Source organism: Macrobrachium rosenbergii, chromosome 56 (assembly GCF_040412425.1).
Source record: "Macrobrachium rosenbergii isolate ZJJX-2024 chromosome 56, ASM4041242v1, whole genome shotgun sequence".
Classification (NCBI taxonomy): domain Eukaryota; kingdom Metazoa; phylum Arthropoda; class Malacostraca; order Decapoda; family Palaemonidae; genus Macrobrachium; species Macrobrachium rosenbergii.
In genome coordinates, this window is record NC_089796.1 from 39,624,377 (window position 1) to 39,644,952 (window position 20,576).

Here is a 20,576-nt window from a genome sequence, read left to right on the forward strand (position 1 = left end):
AATATGACATTTTTATAATAAAATACGATTTTATATCATACTTACCTATTGTTTACATATAGCTGTAATTCTCGGTCTCGACAGAAAATTCAAAACTGGCAATTCCGCTAATATATGGTCAAGTGATACGACTACCCCGCCCTCTACCGGGGTACCTGGATCCATTTCCATCAACAACTAATCATATTTTCTATGTCCCCTTGTCCCTTGCGGGGAGGCGGGTGGGAATGTTTTATATGTAAACAACAGGTAAGTATGATATAAAATCTTATTTTATTATAAAAATGTCATTTTTATACATGAACTTACCTGTTGTTTACATATAGCTGATTGCCACATTGAGGCGGTGGGCATGGACAGTGGATCCTTACCTGCTAAGGAAGCTGCTTTCTCGGTTACTGCCTCTGTAACCTGCTATCCTTAGTGCAACTGTGGGGCCTAGTAGCTCAGTCGCAGGTTGCCATATGGAGAAAGGTCTGTTGGCCCAGCCGTCTTCGACACAATCAACCAAAGCATATAATGCCCCTGCTCAGGGCGCAGTACTCAAAGCATCCACCATCATACACTATCATTTTTTTTTTTTTTTTAAACACATATCACCCAACCATAAAAAACTCACACCAACCTATTAAAATTAGACCTACTAGGCCATCTAACCCCTAAGGCTCTAGTAGTCGACCAAAAAGAAACCTCTGCACCCAAGGAAACTAAGGAGAGGATCTAGAGCAGTGGTTCCCAACCTTGGGGAAATTTCCCCCTGGGCGGATATTTGAAGCTACCAGGGGAAAATAACTACACTACCTACTAACTAAAAAAAATATCAGATGTATTTTATCATGAGAGAGAGAGAGAGAGAGAGAGAGAGAGAGAGAGAGAGAGAGAGAGAGAGAGAGAGAGAGAGAGAGAGAGAGAGAGAGAGAGAGAGAGAGTTAGATTCTAACTATTTGTTTATCAGTATATTTGTCTATAATGGAAAAATAAATTAGTAAGTCGTCACAGTGTATTTTAACTACTCTTTCCCTCATACACATGAAGGGGGAAATCTGGAGGGTTGCACTGGGTGCAGGGGGAAATGACAGGAAAAAGGTTGGGAATCACTGATCTAGAGCCTCTGGTTTCCTTGCCCATCACCGTGTCAGACGCAATAAAGGGACCCAACGTACTGCAGTCTTCATATGTGGTTTGGATCTGTCTCAGATAATGCGAGGCAAAAACAGACAAACATCTCCAATAAGTTGAACTTAGAATGTCCTTTAAAGCCATGTTCTTCTTGAAGGCTAAAGAAGTTGCAATAGCCCTAATTTCATGAGGCCTCACTTTAACTAAGGGGAAATCCACATCCCTTAATTCCTTGTGTGCCTCCTGTATCAGTTCTTTCAAAAGGAAAGCAATCCCATTTTTAGATAGAGGGTTCTTGGGGTTCTTAGTTGAGCACCACAAAAAATCATGAGTTCCTCTTACACTTCTGGTCCTGTCCAGATAGAATTTCAATGCTCTGACCGGACAGAGAAGTCTCTCCGTTTCCCTTCCCCCCAAAGAGGATAGGCTAGCAATGGGAAATTCCCTTGGCCATGGATTACTAGGGTTTTCGTTCTTAGCTAGGAAACCCAAGGTGAAGGAAACTACAGCCTTATCCGCACAAAAACCAACTCTTTTGTCCAAAGCATGAACCTCACTTACTCTCTTTGCCGAGGCCAGTGCCAAGAGAAAGAGAGTTTTCTTAGTTACATTCCTACCGGAGCAGGATCTCAAAGGCTCAAAAGATTTGGAAGTAAGCCACTTTAGTACCACATCCAAATTCCAATGCGGTACACGAAGAGATTTGCCTTTAGTGGTAGCAAAGGATTTAAGGAGTTCTGCTATATCCTTGTCCGAGGAAAGGTCTATACCTCTATTCCTGAAAACTGCCGCCAGCATACTCCTATACCCCTTAATCATGCTGACAGCCAATTTCTTCTCCTTGTGCAGAAACAAAAGAAAATCCGCCACCTGGCTTAGAGTCGTAGAAGTGGAAGACACTCCAGACTTGGAGCACCACTCCCTGAAGCGCTTCCACTTCGCTTGATAGACCTTTGTAGACGAGGGCTGGTTGATCTAGCCATTGCCTGCGCCACTCTTCTAGAGAAGCCTCTCCTCCTGTAGAGTCGCTCGAGAGTCTGAACCCTGTCAGATTTAGATCTGACGGGTTCCTGTGGAACTTTCTGCTGTGCAACTGGCACAGAAGGTCTGGTCTGAATGGCAACCTCCTTGGCCAATCCACTACTTTCTCCAGTAGCTCTGGAAACCATGATCTTCCTGGCCACCATGGAGCTATTAGGATCATTGACACATCTTTGTGTGCTCGAAACTTTTTCAAGACTTCTCCCAGCATCCTGAAGGGAGGGAATGCATAAAGGAAGAGACCCGACCAGTCCAGGAGCATGGCATCCACCGCTAATGCTTCTGGGTCTGGAACAGGAGAGCAAAAGAGAGGTGGTCTGTGGTTTTCCCTCGTTGCAAACAGGTCTAGCATGGGAGTTCCCCAAATCTTCCACAGGCCTTGGCAAACTTTCTGGTGGAGGGTCCATTCCGTCGGAATGACCTGGAGTGACCTGCTGAGGATATCCACTCTTACGTTGAGAGCTCCCGGGATGAAGCGAGTTACTAGCTCTATGTTCTTGGTTGCCACCCACAAAAGCAGGTCTTTTGCGATCTTGAACAGAGAGAAGGAGTGAGTGCCTCGTTTCTTCACGTACGCCAGAGCTGTGGAGTTGTCCGAGTGAACTACTATCTTTTTGTTTTCCACCAGAAGCACGAAATGTTCCAAGGCTAGATGTATTGCCTTCAACTCTTTCGCATTTATGTGCCAGTTCCGCTGGGATGCAGACCAATTGCCTGACACTTGAAGATTCCCCAATGTTGCTCCCCAACCCTCGTCTGAAGCGTCGGAGAACAACATCAGGTCTGGGTTCCTCTGTCTCAACGACAAACCTCGCTCTAGTTTGCTCTTGTCGTTCCACCACACGACAGGTCTTGCTTTACTCGAGTGGATAGAGGAAAAACAAACGAATCCAGCGTCTTTCTTCCTGTTCCAGGTCTGCTGTAGGAAGAACTGAAGAGGTCTCATGTGTAGCCTCCCAGACTGACGAACATCTCTAGCGATGAGAGGGTGCCTAAAAGGCTCATCCATTCCTTGGCAGAACAAGTCTTGGCTGCCATCAGGTATCTCACTTTCAGCAGGCATTTCTCGATCCTTTGTGAAGTCGGAAAAACCTGAAAAAGAACTGAGTTCATCCGAACTCCCAAATAAGTCAAGTCTTGAGATGGAGAGAGGTGCGTCTTTGGAAGATTTACTATGAGTCCCAATTCGTCGGTAAGAGAAAGGGTCCTTTGTAGGTCCTTCATGCATTGGCCTTTTGACGGAGACCGGATCAGCCAGTCGTCGAGGTAAAGGGATATGTGAATTCCCTCTAAGTGAAGCCATTTCGCAATTGGAGCCATTGTCCTTGTGAAAACTTGTGGGGCTGTTGATAGGCCAAAGCAAAGAGCCCTGAATTGAAAAGTCCTGCCTCTGAACACAAACCGTAGGAATTTCCTTGATCTCGGATGGATAGGGACATGAAAGTATGCGTCCTGGAGATCAAGGGACACCATCCAGTCTCCTTCCTGCAGGGAATTGATGACCGACTGCGTGGTTTCCATCTTGAATGGTGTTTGAAGCACAAATTTGTTCAGGGCGCTTACGTCGAGGACTGGTCTCCATCCTCCTGACGATTTTGGAACCAGAAACAGACGGTTGTAGAACCCCGGAGATGAAGGTTCGAGGACTGCTTCTATGACTCCCTTCTGAAGGAGGGAAGTAACTTCCTCCTCCAACACCACAAGTTTCTCTGAGTCCCTGGATGATACGTTGAAGTCTACTGGCGAAGACTTTAAAGGAGGACTTTCTGAGAAGGGAATGGTGTAGCCTTCTCTCAGAACGTTGATCACCCAGGGTTCTGCTCCCTTGGCCTCCCAAACTTGCCAGAATGTCTTTAGTCTGGCTCCGACCGTCGCATGAAGGACCTTGAACTCATCGGTTGGTACCCCTAGATTTCTGGGGATGAGAAGAGAATTTTCCTCTTCCTCTAGCACGGGAAAAGGGCCGAGAAGGAGTACCCCGAGAAGGCCTAGAGGATACAGGGAAAGAAGGCTTGGGTACTACTGGAGAAGTCAAAAACCTGGGTCTTTTCAAGAGTGAGCCAGTAGGTCTTGAGTAGACTTCATGAGAGAGCCTCCGAAATTTCCCTAACTAACGTGGCGGGAAAAAAGAGATTCCTTAAACAAAGGAGCAAAAAGTAGAGCAGATTTCTGGTTCCTGGAGACTCCTCTCGTGACAAACGAAATCCAATGTGCTCTCTTCTTCAAAATGCCTGTAGCAGTCACTGAGGCAATTTCTGACGTTCCGTCCGTGATGGCCTTGTCCAGGCAGGCCAAAATAGCATCAAGATCCGTAGCAGTCTTGGGGGGAAGATCACAGACTTTCACCTTCCTGCTCAAGGCTCCTATAGACCAATCAATAAAAGAAAAGATCTCCAAGATCCTATAGGAACTCTTCACCAGATGGTCAATTTCCGAAGACGAGAAGCCGACTTTGGACGTAGAAAAAGCTGAGCGACGGGCAGAATCCACAAGGCTGGAGAAATCCCCTTGAGAGGAGGCAGCGTCTCCCAAGGAAAAGACTTCCCCAGTCTCATACCATGAACGAGACTTAAAAGACAGTTGTGAAGGGGGGAAAACAGAAAGAAGTTTTACCCTGAGATCTTTTCATGCTCAACCATCCTTCTTGCCTTTGGAGAGCTCTTTTCACCGAAACAGACAGGACCAGCTTCAGAAATCTAGAGGATGGAGGTTTAAAATCCTTGGCAAACTGCGTAGTTGGAGACGAAGGGGTAGCTGGAGCAAAGTCTTCTTGAAAATGTTCTTCAAAAAGTTGTAAGAGATGCTTAAAGTTGGGCGTAGGAGCAGACGGAACATCATCTACTTCGAAACATCGGAAACTGGGGAGAGAATCTCTGAAGCAGCTGGAGCACCGCGGATAGAAACGTCTCCGGGCCAAACTTGCGTTATCCTCTTGAGTGTCACCGAACGTCACCGGCGCCAGGTGCCCGACCCGCGTCAAGAGTATCCAAACGTGAGCTTGAGAGGAGTCAGGAGCCTTAGAAGATCCGAGAGCCAAAGAGGCGCCAAAAACCACGGTAGCGCCAGAAGCGCAAACGTTGTGCGCCTTGGAAACGTGCTGTGGAGAGGCGCCAAGTGCCAAAGTAGCGTCGGGAGTGCAGCAGGTGCGGGCAGAAGTGAGGCCAGGCACGCGATCGGAAGCAGTGCCAGGCGCGCGAGCGGAAGCGGCGCCAGGTGCGCAAGCAGAAGCAGGGACCGGAGCCTCAGATGCAGAAGGATCCTGAAGAGCTGGTGCTTTAAAACCTTCGAAAAGTCTCAAAATCTTGTCCAATTTGTCCTCTTGCGAAAGGCTGGCAGGAACCGGAGGCATAAAAACCGACTTGGGATCCAACGGGAAGGAAGCTGCTACTTGCATGCTAACAGGAGGATCAGGCGCTTGCTTACGATCCGTAGAACGCACATCCGGACTGCCTGAAGAAGAAGAGATCTCTGGGCTATCCCAAAAGCTACATGACGGAAGAGGAGAACGCGCCGAAAGTTTCTCGATAGGAACTTGACCTGGAGAGGAAGCTCTGCGTCTCTTCAGCGGCCTACTAGACTCTGACTCCTTCCAACTCCTCCTCCACGAAACAGAAGCACTAGAAGACACTTCCGCATCGCTTTACTATGGCGAGCTGCAACAGCCTGGGGGGACGCAACAGGACTGTTAGAGGGAGCAACTGCTCAGTGAGCAGACCCCACTCGCCTCCCTTCGGCTTTTCGGCTTGTCTTCTCCCTGAGCCCTGGGAGCCGGACAGAGGCCTAGACCTAAGAGCGCGAGGGGGACGAACAGTCACCTCCTCCACAACACTATCACTCGCAACACTTCGATGTTTAGACATCGCACTCACATCCTGGCCAATCTTCTCTATCGCAGAGAAAAGAGCCGAAATCTTACCATCAAATTCTGCCCGAAGGTCTGACACGGTAGTGGGTTCAGAAACAACAGGTTCCGGGGCAGGAATAGGAACAGGAGGGGTAACAGGAACAGAACAAGAGGCAATACTACTCCTACTCTGGGAGGAACTTCTGGCCGAAGCCTTACGTGCCCTATCTTTACTTAACTTTGCCTGATATTTAGCCAACTTTTGCCAATCAAACACAGACAAAGACAAACACTCATCACATCTATCCAAATTTGTGCACAATTTCCCTCTACAGTTAGTGCAAAAAGAGTGAGGGTCTATGTTAGACCGAGACATTCGAGTTTTACAACCCCCCCGCAATATCTAATTGGAGATCCTGAATCAGACATATCTAGAAAAAATCCCAACCAAAGCCAAAAAACAAGCCAGAACCGTCAACAAAAGTGGGTACTTCACCAAAGAAAAGCACCGATGAATTTCCTGAAGAGGAGCAGACGACTAGTCGCCGGCCCCGACAGAGAAAATATGATTAGTTGTTGATGGAAATGGATCCAGGTACCCCGGGAGAGGGCGGGGTAGTCGTATCACCTGACCATATATTAGCGGAACCGCCAGTTTTGAATTTTCTGTCGAGACCGAGAATTACAGCTATATGTAAACAACAGGTAAGTTCATGTATAAAAACATTTATTTTCAAAATATAAAGCTGAAATAGGTAATACGGAAAGAAAAGTATTATTCATTATGATGAAGGTAAAACCTTTCATTTCAATTTGTCCTTTTCTATTACTTTTTCATAAAGGCAAGAATCTTTTTCCTTTTGTGGTAATGAAACCTTTTACATTTTCTACTGACAGTATTATATTTTTGTCATCATATTTTTTTCTTCTATGTTAGTCACCAGGCTTTACTTTATCATATTGCATTTCTTCATAAATGCAAGATTTTTTTTTTTTTGTAATAAAAATTTGCTCCTTTTATGTTCTTTTGAAGATCAGTTATGTTATAAAGTTTTACATTTATCATGTGTAATTATTTTGTTGTTATATTGAAGAATTATGAAAGAATAAAAATATAGATGAAAATAAAATAAATGTATTCTTTATTTGTTATTTTCCTTGTTTTTTATAATTTCCGAGAAAACTCGGCCTTGAGAAGTTATGTAATAGTTGAAGACTATCCTGACAAAAAAATATTTTTTTTTTAAGAAATATTCGAGGTGATTTATCACTTTAGCATATACTTTAGAAATAAACAATAAAAAAATATGCTTCATAAAGACTGGAAGTTGGGATAAAAAATGTGAGAGGGAAGGGGTTAATATGCATTTTTGCCAATAGATGGTGGTGTCTACTGTTTACTTTGTGAACTTCCAATGTCTGATGTTGGTTTACAGGCTACTGAAGAGCAAGAGCCTGTGCCAGCACAGGGCTGGCTGAATCTAGATAAACAGAAGCTGCTCCTTCGAAATTCTCTCCAAGTTCACAACTTTCAAAGCATGGAAAAAATACTAAATTTTGAATGTTACATGAATCTAAATTTCACTTTCTTCCTTTTACCTTTCTAGCATCCAAAGTAATTCTTTATAATACTGCATGATTTAAAAATACAGTGAAACTACTATAATCTGACTCCTGAGTTAACTCTGGAGTGTAAACATCAACAAAAATTATGCACTGCATATTAAAAAACAACTTACGAGCAATACAAGATATAAACGACCATCTGGAATGTAACTCAATCGTAAATTGGTTAGTGACAGTACTGTGCTAAGAAACACATACAAGAACACACACATTATGTAGAGACAGTGATGTCAACATTGATGAAATGCCACATGTAGATGTAAACACACACACAGGCATATAACTAAAGCTTCTGTGATATTATGAGGTGAAATAAAAAATCACTAATTCCAACAAAAAAGAAAATGATCAACTACTTTTCAAAATGAATTTGCTTTGGACAGTTGTCACTGAGAAATGCCATATGTACTAAAGATGTAAATACAGAGTGTTTTACACAGACAACATCCATGGTAAGGCAAAATGAGTGAAACAACTGAAATATGCCGTATATACTCGAGTATCATTTGATCTCTCGTATCATGCAACCCTTAACCCATTTCTTTACTAATGACAGACAGACAAAGACATCATCAAAATTTAGGTCTTTCACTTACTGCAGACATAAGCATCCATCAGAAATAAAAGTAATGATTTAAAATAAAATCCTTTTCTTCACATTAAGCGTGGGTCTTTTGTTTCTACGAGCAGAGGGGTGAAACAAGGTTATGTTCATAAGCTAGTGCCTTGCATCTCATGTGGTGGGCCACATGTTAATCTTGTTCAGTCTTGTCACACACATGAAATAATAAGCATGGGCATTTGCTTATTGCGGGAGAAGTCTTGTATCTGTTATTGGAGACCCAATTTTTTCTATTTTTTCACTAATTCTTTATCATTCCAGATATAAGTGAATACAGTATATAAAAAATCACAAGTGCAACACAGCAGAGCCGCGAAAATGAGAGTAATCTCGGGGAAAGTGATCCTGCTTTTGGTGTGAATGTTGATGCCTGTAACAGAGCAAGTGATCAGTATATTTGGTCACTGAGCATCAAAAATGCAATCTGACCCCAAGGAAAAAAGAAAAAATTCTTGAGATTCTATTTTCTTATGAGTCAGAAAGTGAAGCAGGTGATGATAAATTGGAAGAGTCAGACGATGATTCGGGAAGACTTGAATTGCAAAGAATACTGGAAGAAAATAATAGCATGTATTTCAGGGATGATTGTGTCAGGGGTTGAAGAGAGGGAAGGGGGGGGAGGGGGTGTGAAAGTGATGGTATGATGATAGTGAGGCTAGGGCCGATTATGATGGTGAAAGTGAACAATCTGCATTTACATAAAACATGGTTTATCTGTGCCATCATGTAAGCATGGTTGCCTGCATGCAAGAGGAACAAGAAGAGGGAGAGGGAGAGGGAGAGGGGGAGGGAGAGGGAGAGGGGGAGGGAGGGGAAGGGGGAAATAAAGCAAAGCTTGGCAGCGGCTCATTGCAGATGAGGATCTTGATTGGTCATGTGATCTGGCACCCCTGCTATCCATCCATTCAGTGCCACCCCAAAGGATGTCTATGCTCATTCCTACCATACCCATTGGTTTCCTCCAGCTTTCTTTCACGCTCAAGTTTCTTGAGTACAGTGGACCCCCACTTTTATGCGCTTCACTTTGTCACGGATTTTTGTGGAACATATCTTTCAATTTTACGCAGGAACTTTCACCAATTCACGAATTTTTCTATGGACCATATCCCTACAACTATCACTTAATTCACTTTTCTTGTAGAGGAACATTGTATTCACTGATTACTGTATTTTTTCATTAAAGGATATGCATTCTGAAAGAGAGAGAGAGAGAGAGAGAGAGAGAGAGAGAGAGAGAGAGAGAGAGAGAGAGAGAGAGAGAGAGAGAGAGAGAGAGAACTGAGGTGTTTACATCAAAATCTATGCATAGTATAAATGGATTCTGTAAATAAAATAATGTTTTATTGATGTTTTGCTATCAAAGTTTAAGCACAGTATAATTGGATTCTGTAAGTGTAATAATGTTTTACTGATATTTTGTTATGTTTTCTCATTAAAGGATATGTACAGTATACTGAGAGAGAGAGAGAGAGAGAGAGAGAGAGAGAGAGAGAGAGAGAGAGAGAGAGAGAGAGAGAGAGAGAGAGAGAGAGAGAAACTACGTGTTTACATCGAAGTCTAAGCACAATATAAATGGAGTCTGTATGTGAAATAGTTTATTGATATTTTGCTATTTTATATATATATATATATATATATATATATATATATATATATATATATATATATATATATATATAGAGAGAGAGAGAGAGAGAGAGAGAGAGAGAGAGAGAGAGAGAGAGAGAGAGAGAGAGAACTGAGGTGTTCATACGCTATAGTTATGACCAAATCGGCATCAATCGGAATGGCCTGCACAGTAGTGTATTTTAGCTCCTCCTTTGGTGGGGATGAACAGTAGTGTATTTTGGCTCCTTTTTTTCATTTGTGTTACTGTTCACATAATAATAAAAAGAAAAAAGTTCTTCTTGTAACTGTTCTCTAATAATGCTACCAAAAATGCTTCTGTACAGTGTCAAGGTTACTATGAAGAGGCATTTTCACAAAACATGATGCTGCCGTTGCGTCTGTCGGCACGGGACGTAACTAAGTCGGGCATAAATCTTCATGAATCGTCATGCTTTCACGGGGTCACCGTCCTGTAAAAACCGTTAAACGTGGGCATGGCCTGAATCACTGGCAACTGTCGCGTACGACTACTCACATTCGTAATCTCATCTCAATGCGCGCACTGCTGTCATAAATGTTCATTAAGTATGATGTCGTGGTGTCGTAATCAGCTGATTTTTCTTTTTTTTGAGGCCTGAGGCCCACGACTGATGCCGATTGGTCACCACCAACCACATCGTAACGAGCAAATTACGACGGTCGTGGTCTTGAATCTCCAATTTGTGATGCCAGCATAAGAATGTTGGTTTTGAGTGTTGCCTACTTATGAAATTCGGATTTGAAATATCTTAACGGTAATTAGAGATGAAACATCAACAGCGATAAAATATTCTCTTGTGTACTCTTATAATACGTGTGATGATCATAATCAACTAAACTTGTAATGAAATTCAGTAAAATAAATGAGACAAAGCAATAAATATGGCAACACATACCTACTCGCTCACTTAATCTCGATCCTGGGTTTGTTTATTTCCATGTTTTTTTACATTTATGGTACAGTAATTGATATTTCATTAAAGGATATGTACAGTACAGTTGTGATATACAGAGAGAGAGAGAGAGAGAGAGAGAGAGAGAGAGAGAGAGAGAGAGAGAGAGAGAGAGAGAGACTCAGATGCTGTCGTTGGAGAACTTGCTACTCGTGGTTTTGAGTTGCCTAACATGGATTACAGAGCTGTAATCCATGTTAATGGTGCTAAGGCACAGCTGTTGGCATCAACTTACGGCGGAAATCAACTGACGGCCTTCCGTAAGTTGGTGACGCACTGTACCACCTCTATCCCCACTGCCTGACCCTGGCAACAAGTTGATCTGCAATTACAGTCCACTTGTCCGGAAGGTATGAAGATAACCCAATAGCATGAGACACCGCCCACTCGTACATCTGCGCTGTCAACTGACACAGTGGTGGAGAAAATGTCACATTTGCTGATGGTTGTGTTATCACTCATGAGCATTACTGAGTGACCTGACAACTGCTCCTGAAACGCTTGCAATGCTAGCCATGCTGCCTGCATTTCTAGGATGCTGAGTAGATGAGGTGCATCTATAGCCAAACATCTGAAATCAATAGTGTATTCCTCTCTACTGTGCACCCCAACCCTCCTTCAATGCATCTGAAAAAAGCAGCATCTCCAAAGGTGGAGAGTCAGCAGAACTCCCTTCAAGAGGTTTCTGTCACCATGCTAAGTCCTCGCTTACCTTCTGATTCTGGGGGGCAAGAAGGGAGGGAAGACCCAAAAAAGCACTCCATTTGCCACTGAAGAGAGCACATACAGCATCAACTTTCAGGAATGAGCTTCTCCATGGACAACAGATGACCTATAACCACCTGCCAAAGCTGAGCTGGTTGCTCCTGATGGGACAAAAACTACACTGTTACCTTCCTGAGCTTGGTCACATGAGATTTTGCACAGTATACTCTCTCTGTTGCCGAATCTATGCATATGCTCAGGTACTTTGCCTGTTGCTTAGGCTCAAGATCAGACCTCTCCCAGTTTATTACCACCCCCAATTTATAACAAAACTGTAGGAGACACTCTCTGTCCTGTAGGAGCCAAGCCTCTGAGGCCACAAGGACCAGACAGTTGTCCAGGTAACGCAATAAGCAAATAGCTACTGAGTGAGTCCAAGCCGACACCAAGGTGAACACCTGGGCAAACACCTGAGGGGTTGACAGGCCATCGCCAGCCCAAAGCAAAACACCTTGAACTGGTAAATGGTCCCACTGCAGACAAAGTGGAGATGCTTCCATGAGTTTTGATGAATGGGTATTTAAAAGTGTGCACCTTCAGATCTATTAAGAGCTTTGAAAGTCACCCTCTCTTATGGATTCAAACACAGCCTGTGCTGTGTCCATCTTGAGCCAAATCTGTAAAACATTTGGGGGAGAGGTTGATCACTGGTCACCAACCTCTAGTCACCTTCTCCACTAGGAAAATAAGACACCAGAACCCCTGAGACCGGTTCTTTACAGTTTCTATGGCACATATGAGACATACACAATCCTGAAATGTAGAATCAGAAGCTATTTGATTATCTAAGAAGGGGGACAAACGTCCCTGTACAGAATCCTGCACCCATCTCAAAGGATGTAAACTACCCATGACTCGACTTCCTGCTGCTGCCACACAGACCAATGACGAGACAGGCAACCACTACTCATGGCATCAGAGGAGGGAGATTGCCACCCACAGCAAACTCCTCCATTCTTTTTCCCCTTTCCTCTCTTCCTGGCAACACTAAAGGGAGGTGGACAAAATTCTAAGAAGACTCTCCAACCTTCTCAGAGGAACTGGTGTGCTAGGAAGGTCAGAGCTCTGCCTCCTAACACCAACAACCTCCAATACAGCACCTTCTTGTCCCAAGATGAGATGCCTCAAGCAGTGTAGACTGTAAGCGTGTTTAACCAGAGGTCAAACCACAGCGTGGTATGGAACATAATCATCATCAAAGTGTCCACTGCAGCAACGTTTCCAGTAGAAGGAAGCACCTTCCTGTTGCAACCATTCCAACGAAAAGTTGTTCATCAGCCTGTAAAATTATATACGGAGTGCCAGCAGAGTAGCCTTTGCATCCCCCAGTATGCAGTACCTGCTCTGTAAAGTGGTGGGGAACAGACCTTCCATGTTCTGCTGGAAGTGAGGGAACTCCTAGAACTGCAGATCAATGCATTCACCTCTTCTAAAACACTATGAGCAAGTTGTGACCATGGCAGCCAGACCAAGGGCCATGCTTCAGGAGTGGACCTGAAGGTTACCTTCATCGATGAGACAATCAGTCAGTGAGAAGCCATGGTTGCCTCACTCAGATTATTCCACTCATGCATGAGCAAAACAATCTCTGAAAACTGCTGCTCTAGCTTAGTCTGAAGGAGTTTGGGAGAAGCAGGTTCATGTGCACCCAAGAGATCCCCGTGGGCACAAATTGATCCTCCAGCCAAAGAAGACATGTCAGACTTTCACTTCTTGTGGCATTCCCAGTCCCATGAACCAGATAAGCCTTTTGCTGGTGAGAAGACACATGACCCAGCTGAATCACTGTCAGAACCCTGTCCTATGACCCGGCTACCCTACTACTCCAATGCCCAGTTGCAACCAAGAACAAAGGCAAAGGGAAATAATCCCATGCACTGCTCTCCTGCTCCCCTCCCAATGGTGGGGAAAACCATGTGAACGAGAGGTGGAAGAAGTCAAAAGGGACTTCTCCCTAAAGTAAGATCACTTTGTCCACAAATGCTCTGGAAAGTGCAAACACTGCCATTGTGGAGACAACGAAGGTTCCCTCTAGGAGAGCTGTTAATCAGCTCAGTGGTCTGGTAAAACTAAGGTATACTTAGCTTTTTCCCCCCTACAGCTCCTCAAGAAGGCCAAGATGAACCTACCCCTATGCTAACACAGGACCAATCCTTAGACCAACCGGCAGCAGAGCAAGTGGGTTCCATATAACCTCTCTATACGACCTTGGGGGAACTACAACAGGGGGCTGTCCCATGGACCTGCCTCCCTACAATCATGTGACTGTGGTTGAACAGAGTGAGCAAGACAGCCTCATCCCAATGTCAGCCTGAGTGCTCACGGTGGGATGAAGTGGGAGCAGACCACAAGTCTGGGCAGGCCGGTGTTGCAGCACTGGCTCTGCCAAATGTACAACAGTCATTTGGTGGCAGTACCTCCATTGGCCCCTGAGCAGGGGAAGCACAAAGAAGGGGCCCTCCAAAACTGCTTGCATGTAACCTCAAACTTCCCCTTCTATCTCTTCAAACTGAGTGTGTAGGAGTCCAGGGTTGGGGTGGAGGAAGACGAGTCTAACGACAATGACGACGAGGAAGAGGATGATAAGAAAGAGCTCAGCAGGCACTTTTTCCCTTTTCTCATGCCAGATACACTTGCATTATGCACCAAAGGGGTGGTCAAGGCAGGAACCACAGACTACAGGACCTGCCACCAGAGGAACCACTGCTACAAAAAGATCCCCATCCTTAGTGGTGCCAGAAGCAGCCAGGACAGCACAAGACACATCCTGGACCATACAGCAGCTCCAATATTAAAACCCTCTTCTCCTCAGCCAGGTTGTCTAGAAAGTGGTGAATGGCTGGCTTCCCAGGATGTCAGGGAAGGTCATATCTGCCTTGGGCACTGTAATGATGACATCTTCCAACTTGGACCAGGAGCATTACATCCCAAGTCAGAATCATCCAAAGGCAACATGGCTGCTGTTGGAGCACCTACATCAGAAGCAGCTACATCCTCAGGAGAGAGGTCAAGATCAAGGTCTAGTGCTACTTTCCCTTGAGAAAATAGCACTTACTGAGGGAAAGGGCATGGAAGATGGAGTTCTGTGGTGTCTCAGGATGAGTATTTCCCACCAAAGGAAGCCAACAACCTCTTCTTGTCCTTCTTCCTCCTCTTCCTAAACCTAATCCACTGAGGAGAGTCTCAAGTTGCACATTCCTTGAAAGGGAAGCTCTTGAGAAGGCCTGCAAGAAGCACATACAGTATGAGGGTCCATTGCTATGGGCAACACAAACTGCCCACAAGGGTGACCAGGTTCCTCAGTGACCTATTTCCTGTTTTTTATCCATCCTAAGTAAGAAACAACGAAGAAAGAAATAAAACAAAAAAGCAAACACACACCAAAATAGGTAGAAATGACACAATACTCATCAACCACACAAGCTTTCAACAAGGCAGTAGGAGCACAGCAGCAAAACCATCTGTGACAGTGGCCAAAAGAAAAGTGAAGGCAACAGTCACTAAGTGAGCAATACTCCCAACTCACATCCCCCATCCCCACCTGTTAACTACCAAGTTAACAGGTTATCTTGTTATAAAGTTTTTGGCCAGTTTCCAGCTCATGCTGAAAGATTCTCCTATATTAAAGGCAACGGTTTGTATTCCCACTGGGAAAATTAACTTTTTCTAATCAGTTTAGTATTCACTAACGTATGTTGTTATCATCACCAAATTTAAAAAGACTACTCAGTTAATTTATTTAGCTCTAACAGGACTGGTCCAAAGCATCTGTCTTTATTAATGATACGGTTTAGATTTTATTTATTAAATTACAGCTCTTTAAAAATTTATTATTGGGCTATTTGAAAATGATAAGCGATTCTGATGAAATTTCTTTAACTTAAATTAGTTTCCAAAACTTGACATTTGTTGTTGATTAAATTTTGGACATTCAGGCAAAAACTTTCTAACTATCAAAGTTAGGCTACAGTCTGCACATAAAGGGGTTAAATCATGTGGGCCATCCATCAAATATGAGTGAAATGACTGACCAATTCTACAACAAGTCAAAATAACACAAGCCCGTCTTTTTGATATAATGAATTTCATATTCCAACACTGGTTTGTATTATTTCTAGTTTTTTATATTATCTACAGGTGATCTCCTTACAGCTGCAGCCTGGTCTCCTTGTTGGCCTCTTCATTTTTTCTAATGGGTCCATGAGCAGGTATCCAACATATTTCTATGGTTTTACCTTCTTCAAATAACAAGTGAAGTTACAATTTTTTGTTGTTGTTGTGCAAAGTTATTTTTTGGATTCTAATTTTGAAGGGCTTTACTGAAAAACTTGGTCACTAAAAATTACAATTTTCTATAATGGTATATCTTCATTAATAATTAAAATTTTATGTAAAGGTATGTCTTCAATTATTTTTAATGCCACAAAATTCTCCTGTGAAAGCCGAAGCCTTGCTAGGCAACAAACACTGATAAGTTTTGTTGAGGGAAAAAGCTGCAAATTCCATGCCTGACAAAGATTTGGACCCATCAGTGTGTCCCACTTGTGTGATCATTTGATCTGAAGCATGCACACCTGCAGTTGCTTCGACATTTTTAGTTTCCTGTAAAAGAAAACTACTGCGCCGGCTTTGTCTGTACGTCAGCACTTTTTCTGTACACCCTCAGACCTTAAAACCTACTAAGGCTAGAGGGCTGCAAACTGGTATGTTGATCATCCACCCTCCAATCATCAAACATATTAAATTGCAGCCCTCTGGCTTCAGTATTTTTATTTTACTTAAAGTTATAGTTAGCCATAATCGTGCATCTGGCAACATAGGACAGGCCACCACTGGGCCGTGGTTAAAGTTTCATGGGCCGCAGCTCATACAGAATTATACTGAGACCACCGAAAAATAGATCTATTTTCGGTGGCCTTGATTATATGCTGTACAGAAAACTCAATTGCGCCGAAGAAACTTCGGCGCATTTTTTACTTGTTTGTTTCGTTTCCATATTAACTGCAGTTTATGCTTTCTAATGGTACAGATACATATGGTCTGTCTGTCTTCCATTTCAACCACAAAATTTAATCTTTAATGGAAGCTCTGGTCCTTCAAATTCAAATATTGCTACTTTTAAAGCAGTTTCTCTATTCTTCCTGCTTGAAATACAGATTTCACAATCTTCCACATTTGTGTAATTTTAAGGGATTGATATAAAATATTTTTCTCAACTGGTTCATCTTTAATGGGTAATAAGACTGATACTTGTATAATATTCATTGAAAGTAATGTTCCATTATTTCAGCTTTTGTGTTATCTATAGATTGTATTGCAAGAAAACTCTCATTCTGATCTTTGGTAACTGCTCTGACCAACCATGTTTGGTTTGTATTTGTCTGAGAGTCATTTCAACCACTCAATGTCTATCTAGCAGCAAATTTTCAAGTCTGTGATATATGTAGTTCTCATTTTCTACTATCAAGAACCTTGACTAGCTCTCATTACCAAATGAAAGAATCAAAATAGGTCAAGGTAGGATCCTCCTTGAATTTTACTTTTTTTCTCTCTCAATAGGTTTTGAAGTCATTACACTTTCTTTATCTTTTTATTGAAAAAATCTAAAGGAAGAATGAAGGGTGTGCTCAAATTCAATGACTATGGGTCATTATTGATATGGAAAATTTAGATTAATTCAGAATGAGTTCCCTTCATCCAAGGGAACCCTACTACAGGAGGATCAACAATGCTGCCTTTAAAAAAAGACAGCTTTCCTGGGAGATCAACCTGAATACAGACCTTACCATCTGTCCTTTATCTTCATCATAAATTTTATTTAGATAAGAGGAAAGATGCAGTACAAAAAACAGCTTGACTACAATTTGTGAGGTCAGCAACTGATGTGCAAGGTTTCCGGGGTTTATATGTCAAACATTGTCAAAGCACTGGGACATTGTTTCTCAGCTGCCATCCTCTAAGGCCCCCAATGACAGTGACAGGTCAAGGATCTGGGGGACAGAGATACCTCTAACTCTTAAATATGCATATTCTGAGCTAGCATAATTTGCTAGTTTTTTAAATATAGAACCAGCCTTACTCATTACTTAACATCAAAACAAAAGCCAAAGAGCTAAAATTAATGTAAATAAAATGTATATTTGCAGTTGAGCTGCAATGAACTAAAACTTCAGGATGTGAAACAAAACCATGCCCACAATGATGAAATGAGTAGGATGTAGTAAAGGAAGAGAAAAAGAACTATAAACTCTTTCTGTTGAATAGAAAATAAAGTGGAGAATAAAATAAACAAGAGGTTGGATGGGGCCCTCACCCTAGTAGCAGGAGGTCCCACACAACTCAGTTTTTCCCATTTTCAAGTCAAATTCAGCACTGGACTCCTTCACCCTTGTTTCATACTACAGTTTAAGCAAAATAAGATGCTTGTATACTGTATAGACATTAAAATGACTCACAACAAAAAAATTTCATAAAGCAGTCCGCTATTATGTATAATTACAATTGTGGTCCTTAATTCTTCTACATTAGATGGAATTTTTAAAATACAGTAAAAACTTTATAAAGCTTTGTACAGTACAATCATGTATACTTACGCCCGTGGTCCTTCATTCTTCCATATTTTCAAGAAGCAGTCAAAAGTATTTTTATATTTGCTGGCCTCTAAACCTTGCATTCTTGTCTTGACTACATCAATCGGGGTGTTCCCAAACACAGATACAGCACCAGCAAGGCCACCAAACAAACCTGCAGAATAGTTTCCATTAACTGAATCATTGTTCATTTAAAGTTTCATGATTAACAAAACTCAGAAATCCAGCGTCATTTCCTGCATTTTTCATCCTTTATACTAATCTTATACTATGTACAGTCGGCCAAAGAAAAATTGGCGCAGTTTCTTTATTCATCGTTCGTTATGGAAATATTGCCATATGCAGGTGCCATATTATATGCTTTTCAATCGTGACAGCCTCGGAAGCAATTGGAATTTGGCTTTGCTTCTGCTCGAGTCTTGACGATGACCCAACGTATCGTACAGTACTGGTGTGTCGTCGTTCGTCACCTACAGCCGATAAATAATAATGAAGCCTCTCAATATTCTTTAATAGCAAAGTGTAATTCAACTCATTTTGTCATTTGATCAATGAAATAATTGGCATGGCACATTTAGTTGGCCTAAATTTGACTTCCGATTCTGACACCTGATTACCTACAGTAGGCCTATTTTCAGCAGTATCTCTCTCGGATGCGTCATGTGAATGAATGTTTAAACCGACAATATCTATATTAATCTGCTTTATTTGATTATTCCCGTTATTCTTTTTTATTGACAAAGTTCTCCTTTGTTCTTATCCTTTTCATTAGTGCTTAACATAATTTACTCAGACCTAGCTATCTCATGTCAAAAACCAACATAAGAAATCAGACGAAAACAATTTAGTCTTTCTTCAATCGAATTCCTCGCATGTCATCCTGTTTCATTCGCACAAGGCGGAAAGCTGTGGGAGTCAAAGCTGAAGAATAAATTAGGACAAAAGAATTACTTTCATAAAAGCATTCTTGGGTTAATCTTGATGTAGATATTCATTTCTCTAAACAGAAATTAATTAGAATCAGTTTCACACGTATGTCTAGACCTACTGCAAGTGAGCATATTATCGTAGCTGAAAGGTTAGAAAATATGAAAAGTAATTTTTCTCATTTAAGTCTATTTCCGATATTTACAATAAAACTAAATTATATATATATATATATATATATATATATATATATATATATATATATATATATATATATATATTATAATTACTGTATATATACATATAAGAAAAAATATATAGAAATCCATGATATTGCAATGCAGTCAAATAATAAAGCTAACAAACAAATGAAAATAAACATATCCATATTAGTAGGTGCAATGCATATATAATATATATATATATATATATATATAAACAAATAAAATAAACATATATATATTAGTAGGTGATATATATATATATATATATATATATATATGAGAGAGAGATGAATTAAGTAGAATTCAGTCCTAACATAGGCCTATAAGTGCGTATAGATTCACATGAATAAGAAAATGTTAGAGAGTAGTAAATGAGCAGAAATGAAGTCAAATACAAAATAACACTGTTAAACTAAGGAGAATAAAATGATAAAATTGGTCACATTATATGAAAAGGCAGCAGAAGTCATTAAAACTTTGCATAGGCTCCTCGTGCATCTAGCACGCATCTTATCCTATTTGGCATTGATGCAACAAGGACTTTGCAAGTATTTGCTGCTCCCCTCTTTGGCCCTAAGTTTTCCCAAATATCTATTGCATGCTTTATAAGGTTCTCTTTGGTGTAAGCACGATTAACACCCTATTGTTGGGTCATGTAGGCCCATAAGTTTTCTATTGGGATCAGATCTGCAGACTTGGCAGGCCAGTCAGTTCGAACCACGTCTGGATTCTGCTGGAACCATTGCTTTACAACCTCTGCATTGTGGACCGCAAAATTGTCTATGGCGATATATACTAGCATGCGATACGGCAATAATAGTTTTCGAACTGAGGGTACTAAAATGTCCCGTAAAATTTCGATACACTGACTGGTGTTCAGAAACGGTCATCGATGGCAATTAGCCCTCCCGGTCCACTGGCAGCCATCCATCCCCATAACCCAGCTGATATTCTGCCACTACGCCTTGAAGTCGCGATGTTATTTTCAGCATATCTCTCCACAGAAAATATTATTTCAAATGACAGACAATTCAATAGCGAGTAGTTAGTCATAAAAAAAAAAAGAGAGAACAGTAGCCTTAAACTTTTCAGACATTTTCTTCCATTATTATATGTTACAACATAGACCTATCTTATGAATTATACTCTATAAATGAAAATTATAATGTTTCCTAATAGCCTATAGGCATGCATTGAAATTATATCTCAAGACAAATA

At 41.7% G+C, this 20,576-nt stretch overlaps 1 protein-coding gene across 1 annotated transcript in view; it reads right to left on the reverse strand.

The window, feature by feature from the left end:
- sea (scheggia) overlaps nt 1–20,576 on the reverse strand; it is a 197,518-nt gene that overhangs the window by 43,682 nt on the left and 133,260 nt on the right. Inside the window, exon 5 of the mRNA XM_067100501.1 lies at nt 18,211–18,361. Within this exon, the coding sequence (XP_066956602.1) occupies nt 18,211–18,361 (151 nt within the window). The remainder of the gene's footprint in view (nt 1–18,210; nt 18,362–20,576) is intronic.